At 31.4% G+C, this 12,947-nt stretch overlaps 1 protein-coding gene across 4 annotated transcripts in view; it reads left to right on the top strand.

Annotated features, from left to right (window-relative positions):
• Positions 1-12,559, top strand: part of Sh3glb1 (SH3 domain containing GRB2 like, endophilin B1) — a 32,205-nt gene extending 19,646 nt beyond the window's left edge. Inside the window, exons 6-11 of one of the 4 annotated variants that reach the window (XM_047551501.1) lie at positions 1,939-2,025; positions 3,694-3,717; positions 8,096-8,185; positions 8,534-8,634; positions 11,504-11,732; positions 12,096-12,559. In XM_047551501.1, the coding sequence (XP_047407457.1) occupies positions 1,939-2,025; positions 3,694-3,717; positions 8,096-8,185; positions 8,534-8,634; positions 11,504-11,732; positions 12,096-12,203 (639 nt within the window). In that variant the 3' untranslated portion in view covers positions 12,204-12,559. The remainder of the gene's footprint in view (positions 1-1,938; positions 2,026-3,693; positions 3,718-8,095; positions 8,186-8,533; positions 8,635-11,503; positions 11,733-12,095) is intronic. The other 3 variants (XM_047551512.1, XM_047551518.1, XM_047551527.1) reach the window with 3 other exon arrangements.
• The last annotated feature ends 388 nt before the right edge of the window (positions 12,560-12,947 follow it).

Raw genomic sequence — 12,947 nt, 5'->3', positions numbered from 1 at the left:
TGGGTTTTGTATTAGATTTTGTATTCACTTTGATTTTCACTTCAATTTATTATGACATCATCACCATAAACAACATTACTTCCCTAACAGACTATATACAGAATTAAAATTTTTACAATGAATACTACAGATGGCAAGAGACCCTAAATTATTAGTTTGTAGTTGCTAGTATTGAACTTACATAGTAAAATATAAAATGGTTTTTAAGATACTAATTTCATAATCAGAAAAAAAAATTGAGATTAAACAAAGTTCATTTAAATAAATGTCATAACTAGAACAGAATTTTTTTGTTTAAAACACCTGCATGTGCCCAGTGATGGTTGTGGAATTAAGAAGAGCATTGTCAAGTTTCCATATAAAACTTTAACAAACACTATTATAGGATATTGATAGTCTGCTTTTTTACTGGAAAAGTGTCAGGAAGCACTTAGATTTAACAGTATCCAAAGTCCTTTTTATTCTCAACTATTTTACCACTCTTTTAAGATGTATAAGAACTAAATATAATAAACAAATTTTGAGAGATGATTTCTTTTGATATATCTAGGAAATATGTTGTCAGTTTTTCTATGCAGTATATTTTTAAGGACCAAATTTTTCCCATGGAAATTTGTTTAAAATTAAAATGATTTAAATGGCATAATCCAGCAATTTCATTTACATACTGATTTTCTAGAATTTCTTTATTACATAAACTTATCTGTTGCCAAATATTTCAATTATTAGTCGAGACAAAAATTCACATTTCCTGGTTTTTATTTTTTCTATGAGATAATCAACTTATTTTCAACAATAAGTCAATATTGTGTATTGGAAAAGTTCTCTTAGTTTACTACATTAAATCCTTATGGCATGCCTGTATTTGGTGATCCTTTTGACTCCACACCCAACCCCCTATTTCTCTTTCATTGACTTGTACAGAATAGAAACCACTAAGGGATTTAGGTTTACTTTTTTTTTTCCTTTGACACATTGGTTTCTAGTTGGTAACTGAAGAAGTTAATTTAACCTCAGACTTTGATTTCACTGCTTTATAAATTTACATAGATTATTTGGTGACTAGTTATTCCTGTACTTGAGATTTTTTTAAAAATTCATTTACTAGTTTCCTGTGACCTTTTTTTTAAATTCTGTATTTATTGAGTGCTAATTTTGTACAAGGTATTGTACTGAGGAGGAGTTGTAGATAAATAAACAGTTCATAATCTAGTATAGTAAACTTTTTGATGATTTAGCCCTTAAAAGGAAAAAAGTCTGCCTGTAACCAATATTGCTCCTTTACTAACTTCTGTTTGACTGTTAGCTTGTTGAAGAATGGTAAAAACAATATCAAATGCATTTCTTAAAATATACCAATTGAGCAAAAAAGAGAAAACCTACTTTGTTTCAAAGAATTGAAATTGTTTGCAGATATAATAGAATTTACGTCTTGAGAAACAAGGACAACATATGATTAATGCTTTTAAATTTTAAGGCACCTATATTAATTAATATAGTCTTATAGTCTAATATAAACTTTGTAAAAAATTATTTCAGAGTTTCATTAATAGGAAGGAAAAAAAACAACTGGTTTCAAAATTCTCTAGCATGTAGAGGTTTGGACCTCTGATATTTTGGGGCATACAGATTTAATGGAAGACTTCCGTAGGTCAAAATTTAATTTAAAATATGACAGTTTTTAAAGTGATGCTTTTCCTAAAATGATTCTGATTTAAAATTAAGCATCAACCATTTTTTCATCTTAATCTTTTAGAAAAATTGAATAGTTACCACTACATGAAATTTCATAGAATAAGTGTAGTTGGATTTTTTAAATAGAAGAAACAATTTTTATCAGTTAATACTTGTTTAGTGTGTGCTTTATTGTACAGAAGTAATTTGTTTCACTTGTTCATTGGTATAATGTGTTCTTTGTCTCTTACCTATGCACTTAAGCAACTAAACTCAGCTCGCCTTGAAGGAGATAATATTATGGTAAATTTCTCTTACATGCTCAACTTCCTGCATGTAAAATGGCTGAAGGTTTGTTGGCCTACTGTGTTTTCTACATCTTGAATAAAGTGCCTTCTCTTGCTATTAGCTACATGTATAAATCTAGAGTAAAGCCACACATTCATAATGTATAGGAAAAAGTACCAGCTGAAGTGATACTGGATCATGAAGAAAAGACACTGTATGTTCTAATTGCCAAATATATGGATTATGCCAAATACAGATTTTAGAATCATAGGTATGTAGTACTTTTTGAAAACCAGTAAAAGATGCTAACTTAAGCTAGCACTTCATATTTTCACTTTTGTCAAAGAAAACTAACAAAATTTACCTTAGAGAAAAATTAAGGTATACAAATTGACTTTTGCTTCTCAGTAACTTCATTGTTTACCTTTTTGTTACCCAAACTCGAGGTACTGTTTTCCTCTGCCATTCCAGGATTAGCCATTCCAGGTATTCCTATAGGCCAGGCCCATTCCACATCCAGTACTAACTCACTTAAGAAAATTTAAAATGGTGATAACTTGGGACAAGAATACAGATGAAAACTGTTTTATAATTTCCAATTTCCTCAATTTGAGGAAATTTTTGAGATATTAAAAGGTTTTAACTTAATGAAATAGGTAGTTGTGAAATGAGCATAGCCAAATAACTTATACATGTTAGACCAATGAAACTTTGTAGGGCTTGGCATTATACTCCTAGATACATTATTTCCAGTAGAAGTGATTAGAAATCTGCAGTACAGTTAATAAATTGGCAACTAAATGATTTTTTTTATTTCATTAGCATTGAACTAAAAGCAGGGGAAAAAATGTGTTTTTGTTTGTTTAGTTTTTTCCTTAAACTGTAATTATTGAAGCCCTGGCTAAATTATGGCTTTCCTTAGATAGCAAGAGAATGCATTTCCGTTGTCCTATCTATAGGTAAATGAAAACTGTGAAAGTATTTTAGTCATTGCTTATTTAGTATATAAATTATAGGTTTTCTTTTGTCTTCAGTAAAAATATCCTCCTAAACAATTAATGAGTGTTTGTTTCATTCTTTGAACATTTGTTTTACTACTATATCATCTACTTATAGTAAGATATATTTAACTCTGGTAATTTTAAATTTATTAAGTTTGTTGTTTCTACCCCAAAAAAGTTATTTTGTGGCATTCAGTGACCCTTTATCCTTGCTTTGTTTTTAATTCCTAAAATTTTAGAATTTATCCAGAAAGAGAAATTTAAATTTATTTCAAGTTTGTTTCCCCAAAAAAAGTTATTTTGTAGCACTCATTGACCCTTTATCCTTGCTTTGTTTTTAATTCCTAAAATTTAGAATTTATAATGAAAGAGAAATAAGAAATTATTTAGTCCAAACCTCTCATTTTATAGATGAGAAAACTGGAACTAAGGCAAGTCAGATGTTCACAATTTGGCAAAGTTGTTATTCTTATAAATTTATATAGAATTAGCATAAGATTTAAAAATCATTAGTATTGATTCATATAAAAGGCATATTTTCACAATATGTTAAGCTGTACTGATTTAATTACTACTGTGTTTAATTTGTTAATGCCATTTTAGAAAAAGGAGAGTATGCCATTTGGATTAAAATATTTACATTTTTCTATACTAAGTAGTTGTAGAAAATGTTAAATTCCAACTTTCTTTCATGCTGTATATTTTTCTCTTAATTTTTAATGCTGGCTAGATTTGGGCAGAGGAAGTGACAAAAGTAAGTAAATTATTATTAACTACAGAATTATGAAAGAAGAGTTTATTTGCCTTGGACTGGGGATGTAGCATAGTGATAGAATGCTCGCCTAGTATGCAAAAGACCCTGGGTTTAATCCCCAGTACCACCAAAACAACAACAACTTAATTGCCATTCATTCAGTAAACATTTATTAGGTGACAACCGTGGGTCCATCACAGTCTGTTACTGTATCTTTATTTTTTTTTTTAATTTTTTTTAGTTGTCAATAGACCTTTATTTTTATTTATTTATTTATTTATTTATTTATTTATGGTGCTGAGAATCAAACCCAGTGCCTTACACATGCCAGGGAAGCACTCTACCACTGAGCCACAACCCTACCCTATGTTACTGTATCTTTTTAAATCTGAAAATTATGGAAATGCTCTGGTCTATTTGGCTAACAGCCACTCTATAGAGTAGTAGAACAATGCTGTGGAGATGTGATTTGCACACATAATGATAAATCCTAGATACCTGTTAATTAAATAGTTATCTTACAGTGCCTTGCTACAAGACAGATACTTGATTTATTCATTGATAATTTTTTCTAATGACACATTTTAAAATATGATGCATAATTAACACCATGTCCTTTATCTTCAGAGAAGTGAATGTATCATGTCTCACACACACAACTTTTAGGTAACTGAAGCTTGTTCTCTTCAGCACTAAAGCTAGTTTTGCTTTCACTTTAGTAAAAAAAATCTATTAAAAATGTACTTTTATTGTTTCATTGAACACAGAGTAGCAAATATTTCCTTTTGTTTACAGTTAAGGTCTTTATTATGAATATCCATTATTCTATAATTTAATAATTATATCTGTTGCTTTTGTCTTAGCCCTCAGCATCAGTCTTAGACTGCTTCTTGTAGAATCTATTTGTATCTATAACAGTTCCTCTGTCTGTATTAACATTTCTAATCTTTGAGCTGGAAAATCAATAAAAGCAAGAGTTTGATGAATAAAATTACGATTTCAGTGCAGATTTATTTCAAGTGCTATTTTAGGTTTTTAGAAGCATTTTTCATTTACTCTTCATGCACAGGCCTACCAAAATCTAACTTCTATATGAAGATGATGCTGGGGATTTGAAGGCAGGTGGTTATTAAGGCCCCTGACACTTAAATAGCTTCATAAATGTTAATATTTTCAGACTTTGTAGGATTGCCAGTTATATAGTCTGTTTCATGCATAGATTATTGAGCTGTTATTTATGACTTGGAAATCCAGTATGAAATTCTTGATTTATACTTTCATCCCCCTTTGTGGAATCTTTTCATCAATTTAGTGTGGTTTCACCCTGGCTTCTGATCTTGCTTCCTGAACTTCTAGCATAAAAAGGGAGCAGAACCACATGGGAGAGGATATGAGTTGAATAAGAAAACCAGGGTGTCGCCCCTTTGATTGGCATACAGGTACACCAGAAAGTTTTTGACTTGATTTTGCATCTTCTACAAATTTGAGAAATAGTTGGTATATTGAATGGGAAGAAATTTATGAAACATATATTTATGAAAATACTGAGGAAATATGTCAAAATGAAGTTGAAGAAATTTTTTTTTCTTCTATACTAATTTTTTTTGTCATTTTTATAGTTTAAAAGTATAAATTTTAAAATTTCATAGTCCTGGAATGTTTTTAAGATTTAAGCTCCATAGAAAATGTAGGTAACAGCCATCCACACATGTATCAAATGTATGACCAATATTTCTGTCTTGTAGATATCCATGCTAATATCACAGACCAGTAGATTCTTGCCCATCCTTCCAAGTTACATCTTGAAAGAATTCTTCCAGTTTACCTAACCCATGTCATACTATCATATAGTCTAGATCAGTTAACCTAGTAACAGTAATTCTTAGTAGAGGTCTTTTCCTGAGAGCTCTACCAACTAAATTGTAAAATTAGGTCAGGGAGCAAAATATTCTGGAGGTCAGAATATTAGGTGTTTAAATTCATTGCCTTTAAACCTTTCTCATCTTCATATACATCATTTTCTTCCTAAGTAAACTGATTATAAATGAACCTAATGAAATTTCCTTAACCTTGCTGGTAAGTTATTATGCTCAAGTTACATATGTGAGAACTATCGATGGCTTGGGACTTTTGCCTGTTTACAGCCACCCCATATATAAACACTGAAACTTGTCCAAAAAATGAGATTCAGTGCTTTTCCTCCTGTTTACCTTTTCTAAATAAAATGTCTAGATTGTAGAGAATAATGACTTTCTAAGCTTTGTAAGATGGTGCTTTTCTTCAAAATTAAAGTTTGTTCACAACTAGAAAATTGATCCCTTTAATGGGATCATTTAATATCTTTATTTACTGTTTTTAGAATTAAAACATCATTTCTGCTTCAGTCTCAAACTTCCTACTTACTTTAATCTGCTATTTAGTTTACTGTTTTACACCTGTAAACATTGTCAGTTAGTAGACTTTTCTGCCATAAAATCATTTATATTCTCACAATGACCTACATGCAACCAGACTCGTTTACTTTTGAAGTTCATTTATTGTGGTTTACTACAGTTGTTTTCTGTTAAAGCCATTTTACATTCAACCAAAAAGAAGAGTAAATAGTGCAAGTGTAACTCTGAAGTGATGAGTTTTCCTAATGCTTTCCTTGGGAAGAACTTTGTTTTTTTCTTCTGAGACTTTTTTTCTGCTTCATCGTAACTTACAAATAAAGTTGACTTTAGCCCTGCTTACAGTATTCTGGTTTTATTCAAATTTCATTTTGATTTTTCACTTACTGAGGAATTCAAGCTTATTTTCATAAAGCAAATCTTATCAGTTCTTAGTTCCCTCTTTCAGGTTGTTGCCAGTGGGATATTATAGCAACTGATTACTTTGCTGCTACTTTGATGACTGGCTTCTTAAGTTAACTGTTGCTACTAGAGGGTGAATGAGATGGAGATACAGATGGGGTATGAAAGGGAAACATTCAGACTTGTTTAATACTTGCTACATCTTCAAAGTGTTATAAATTATTTGCATTGGGGGAAAAGATATTTATACTACAGATGTAAAAAAAAATATTATAATGGCACCACCAGTGATGATTCCCGATGGGTGGAGGGTAAGCGAATTATTTTGAATGGGCATAAGGTTTTATTTTCTCCTCCTGACTTTATTACCATCCTACTCCAATATTTTTGGAAGATTTTTTGGTTTTGTGGGTTTTTTGTTTGTTTGTTTGTTTTGGTTTCTGTGGGGGATTTTTGTTTGGGGTTTTTTGGGTTTTTTTGTTTTGTTTTGTTTTGTTTTTTCTTTTTTTAGACCTTACTGATTTTTCAGTGAAGTAATTTATTCCAGCACTAAACATTAGATGGTTGAAATCAGTAGTGGTATGTTGTTATATACATCTCCTCCCAACTCTAAAGTCAGTGACTTCATCTTGGTAGTTTCAAATCATCTATGGTGGGAGTATTTTAATCATGAAAATCAGAGTGTTAGAGCTTTTCCTTTTTCTTTGAGAATGAGCTTACCAGTTGGGCAGCAGTGGTACACTGCTATAATCCCAGTGACTTGGGAGGCTCAGGGAAGAGGCTCACAAATTCAAGGACAGCCTTGGCAACTTAGCAAAACTCTGTCTCAAAATTTAAAAAGCTGGGGGTGTGGCTCAGTTGTAGAACACCCCTGGGTTCAGTCCCCATACCACAACAAAAAAGAGAACCAGTTTACCAGCACAACACTGAAAGTCAACCATAACTTCTTAAAAAAAAAAAAATTTTTTTAAACCCTAATCTTAACAGCCTGAATGACTGAATGATTATTTTATGCATAGTTTAGAAAGAAAATTTAAAGGAAAGACATTTAAAATGTAGGACAAAGAATCCTTTGAAGAAAACTAAGAACCATTCCCAGAAACAAGTATTTGGTAACCAAATGCAAGAGGTAGAAATCCTGTGGCTTCAATCTAAAGTTTTTTGCATTTGAAATCTAAGACTATCATTAACACCAAAGTAAAAAAAAAAAAAAACCATAGTAATAATTGAGAATTCAACAGTAATATTATTTTACAAACTATGGTACTCTTAAGATTTTGTAAAAATTAAATTTAGCAAAATTGATATTAGAAAACTTGGAAATATTCTGACTTCATAGTAAGTTTTCTAGGCTTTTACAAGTAAGTTATTAATTCTTTGGCATTAATAATTCTTTTGAGTCAAGTGCTGGTAAGCAGTCAGTTCTACTGAGGTTGAGTAATATAGAAAAATTAAAGCATAGAAACCAGGAACCCATTTAGATATATAAGCAAAATCAGGGAATTGCCGGATTTTAATTTGGGCTTTGCTTAGAGGATTTTTTAACAGTCTGAATACAAAATTCTAAAATTATGTTCTAATTTAAGTCTGAACAGGAATTAAGAATAACTCAAAGTGAATTTGATCGTCAAGCAGAGATTACCAGACTTTTGCTAGAGGGAATCAGCAGTACACATGTGAGTGTTTGTTCATTGGAAATTTCATTTGGAACAAAAGACTGATGATCCTGAGGCAATTTGGAGATTAAAAATTGAACTTCCTTTTTAGTCATTTATCAAAGAAGTTTAAATTGTGGTGCTTTCTCAGATATGTGAAGAAATACTTAAAATTTTTGCTTATATCTTATCACCTACTTCTCCCATCCTTATTAGATCTTGTTTGCTTATTATTGACTATACTGTTCACTGAGGTCGATTTTAATAAGCCTTGTAGTAAAATGATTCTCCCTTATTACAATGCCTTGTCCCACCTTTAGCATTTACCACTGTAAGAGCCTAGAATTGACTCTTAACTTTCCTTTATAGGCCCATCACCTCCGCTGTCTGAATGACTTTGTAGAAGCCCAGATGACTTACTATGCACAGTGTTACCAGTACATGTTAGACCTCCAGAAACAACTGGGAAGGTGGTAATTTTCTTTTTGCATATTAAAGTCCTGATACAAGAAGAAAGGCAGATTTTTACACATGGACTAATAGCAAGGATAAAGATTAGAAGAACTAAAAGACTTTTATTAGTTTGTATAGAGTTGAATTTTTTTAATTTTTTTTTATTTTAAAGGAAAATAATTTTCAGACTAGTGAGATAGTATTTTGAGCTTTTCTGGCACAGAGGTTAACAGGGAGGAGAAAGTGAATACTTTCTTAGTGCCACATAAGAAAGCTTTAGAAGTATTTGAGGTTCACTTTTTTTTTTTTTTGCTACTGAATATTTTTTGCTATTCTTTGAGGGGTATATAGGTTCATTGACAGATACCCCTAAAGATAAACAAATTTGTATAATCATTGACTCTAAAAAGTTTTTTAATATTCTGTAAGACCTCAAGCCCTCTGTTATGAATTGATTATTCTGAGTATGGTAACATACTTTAAAGCAAAATGATAGTATGTAAAGCACATTCATTCATTCATCAGATATTTATAGGATACCTGCCATGTGCCAGGCACTGTGTCATATTCTGGGGTTACAGCATCAAATAAAACAGACAAACATGCTGGCCTTTATGAAACTTAGATTGTAATGTGACAAAAGAACATACAAGGCAAATATGGTCCTTGCTCTCATAATACTTAAAAGTTTGGGTAGGAATACAAACCGTAACTGGATAGGACATATGATAAATAGAAAAGTAAAAGAAGTACAGGATGTTGTGAGGACATCTGTGACTCAGTTGGGTCTAGCAAAGTTTCCAGGTGAAGTTATTTTAGTGGGAGTCATCTAAATGAAGAAAGGCAGGATGATTATTCTAGGCAAACGAAGAACATGTATATAAAAAGGCCCGAGGAAAGCAAGTATGGCAAATTCAGAGAACTGACAGTATTTCATTCTTATTATAGCATGGTGTTGAAGTTGAGTGGTATAGTAGATAAGCATGAATAGCTTTAAAAGTAAGTTAAGCTAAGGAGTTTAGAATTTATATAAAAACAGAAAAGTAATATGTGGCATTTGAAGAATATCACAACAAGTTGTTTCCAGGAATAAGTTAGAAGAAACAAAAAAGTCATTTCAGTGTTCCTTTATGCATAGTAATCCTTCAAACTTAGACCTGGAACAAAATTAGGCACATCCACAAAGCTAATTTTAGATCTTAAAAATAAATTGTAGCTGACCAGGCATGGTATACATGCCTATAATCCCAGAAATTCAGGAAACTGAAGCAAGAGGATTCCAAGTGCCAGGTCAGCCTCAGCAACTTAAGACCCTGTCTTGGTGGATGGTGGGGGTGGGGGAAATGCTAGGGATGTAGCTCTATGGTAAAGTACCCTTGGGTTTAATCCCCATTAACAAAAAAAAAAAAAAAAGAGTTCATGAATCTAAGAATCTAAAGTGTTAGAAAAATTATCTGTATGAATATTCCCAGTAACAACAACAAAAAAGTTTATGGATCTAAAAATCTAAAGTGTTAGAAAAATTTTCTGTATGAATATTAAAATCACTAAGGATTAAGGTTCAGTGTCAGTGAGCCAAGAGCTAAAATCTTTTAGAAATGAAAGAAAGAAGGCATCTGTACATGATTATAACTAGGGATAGTATGTAATATAGAGTTGAATAACCTGCAATTGAAAGATGGGGAGAGTTGGACCAGGAAAAGAGTCTGAAAGTGGTAATGAGGAACATAGGAGTCCTACTCCATTCAACCATAAGAAAAGTGTGGGAGATAAATATTCGCATAAGAAGGTTAAAAATTCAGGGAAATTTGAAGGCACATTGGTCATAAGAGAAAAGGAGAATTTTATTTCTTGGAGGGATGAATTTCACCCAGATGACAAACCTTGTGTATTTTAACTGATGGATTTATTAAAATTTATATGCAGGGACTACGGGGCAAAATTCAGTGGTAGAGATCTTGCATAGCATATGTAAGGCCCTGGATTTGATCCCAGCATCACAGAAAGATTTTTTTTTAACTTAAATATAGGTCCAGGAATATAGGTCAGTGGTATATAGCACTTACCTAGCATGCATAAGGCCCTGGATTCCATCCCTAACATGGGGGTTGTAGGAGTCCTTAAATATGAATTTTCATAGGTAATTTATGACCTTAAGAATGTTCGAAGTCAAATTATTACAATAGTCATTTTTGTGCTGTTTTCCAGTTAATATTATTAGTGAAGCAATAGCCTTAAAATGGAAATTGTCTTCAAATTGTTCATAAGCTTATTTAATCACAAGATTTTACTGATTTCTACTAAAACTTTTTTCCAAAAAAGAGTAAAATGAACTTGGGAAATTTGCCCTATTCATTGAGTTTTATATTTCATTATAATTATCAATCATAACAATTTATTTGAATGTCTTATCCCCTCACTTAATTTATATGTTCTTAAGGAAGTAGTATCCTTTCATCGTTATGTTTTCAGCTTATGGCTGTTATACTGTACTCAGTAAATGTTGTTGGAATGAATAGGAAAATGTGATGGATCAGTTTTATGTAAAAAGAGTTTTAAGTATTCAAATATTTCTCAAAGAATTAAGAAACCTTAAGAAAACTTAGATCATTTTTTCTGAGGGGTAAGTAGCCATTATATTTAAGTCAATATTATAAAGACAGCTTTGAAACAAATTTTTAAAGATTTATATTTGAAAGCCACCTGAATTGTCTGTAGTGTAATTGACCCACGAGGCAAGAGGAAATTAGAGTCATTAAAGTATTTAATAGTTAAGATCTACAAATCGTCCATTTGGAGGTGGAAGATAAATAGTGCCACCAGGTGGTGGCATACAAGAACTTTAATCACTTGGAAATAGCTGATTGACCATTTTCTTTTCCACAGTTTTCCATCCAGTTATCTTTCTAACAACAATCAGACTTCTGGGACACCTATGCCACCTTCTTTAGCAAATGCAGTTGGTTCTTCTGCTGTGGCTTCAACAAGTAGCCTAGTAATCACCTCTCCGTCCAGCCTCAGTGACCTTAAGGAGTCAAGTGGCAGCAGGAAGGCTAGAGTTCTCTATGATTATGATGCTGCAAACAGTACTGAATTATCACTTTTGGCAGATGAGGTAAGTAATGTGGATATGAGAAGAAAAAATATATCACAGATTGGCATACCTTCTAATATAAAAAAATTCAAAGTCCTCATTACTTTTTTAGAAATAGTTTATCATGAATGTTTTATGACTTTTGGGTGGTTGGCATTTTATAAAATTTTAATATAATTGAGTATCACAAAAATATTTGAAACTTTTAACTGCCAAATAACTTGAAGATATATAAAAATGCTTCCAATAAAATCCTTAATCTTTTAGCAAAATTGATAATAATGTTTGAAGTCCACTGATAGTAGTTTCAACAAATTAAATACCAATCTGGTTTGTTGTGTTTATTTTTTAATAGTTAATAACTTGAAATATTTCATTTTGTAGGTGATCACTGTGTTCAGTGTCGTTGGAATGGATTCAGACTGGCTAATGGGGGAAAGGGGAAATCAGAAGGGCAAGGTGCCAATTACTTACTTAGAACTGCTCAATTAAATAGGTGGACCTATGGAAAAATTACTCACCATGACACCCTATTTATATATAATTAACTCTAAGCAGAGCAGTTTTAAGTATCTTTCATTTTAATGTCTTAAGAGACTGAAAAAAAAATTACAAGTCATCAGAAACTGGCTTTTCTGCCAATAAAGTTGCATGGTAAATATTTCATTACAGAATTTATGTTAGAGCTTTCATGCCAAGAATGTTTTCTTACAAAATTCTCTTTCTACTGAGATTTCACTAACATCTTCTACACTTGAACCCCAACTTAAAATAGAACTGTTTTCTACTGAATTTTTCATTAACAGCAAGCTTTTTCTTTTATGTAAAATAAATTTATTGCAAATTGATATCAGTGACTCATTTATTAGGTATAATTAATAGCCAAAGAATTAGGTTAAAATTAATTTTCAACTTTTGATTTGAAAAAGAGTTATCAGATAACAACTCTTCTGTGAAGAATATGTTTTTGAATGTTCCCATAGACAAATGCAATTATACCATTTTTACCTCGTTGCCCAACAGAAATCAGATTACTTCACTACTATGTTTTAATGGGTTATTATTTTCTGTTTGAATACTATTGAATTGTTTCTTTTAAATTTAAAAACAACTAGTCCTTGAAAAGCATGACTATATTTCTCTGATATAGTTATAGAGTTCTAAGACATTTGGGACAAATTGAGTTTACTAAAAATATCATTTGATTGCCACAATTTAATACATAATCAGAATTGG

The sequence above is a fragment of the Sciurus carolinensis genome, chromosome 1, assembly GCF_902686445.1.
Source record: "Sciurus carolinensis chromosome 1, mSciCar1.2, whole genome shotgun sequence".
In the NCBI taxonomy this organism is placed as follows: Eukaryota; Metazoa; Chordata; class Mammalia; order Rodentia; family Sciuridae; genus Sciurus; species Sciurus carolinensis.
The sequence above is the reverse complement of the archived record's forward strand: the minus strand, read 5'-3'. Positions and strand labels throughout refer to the sequence as shown.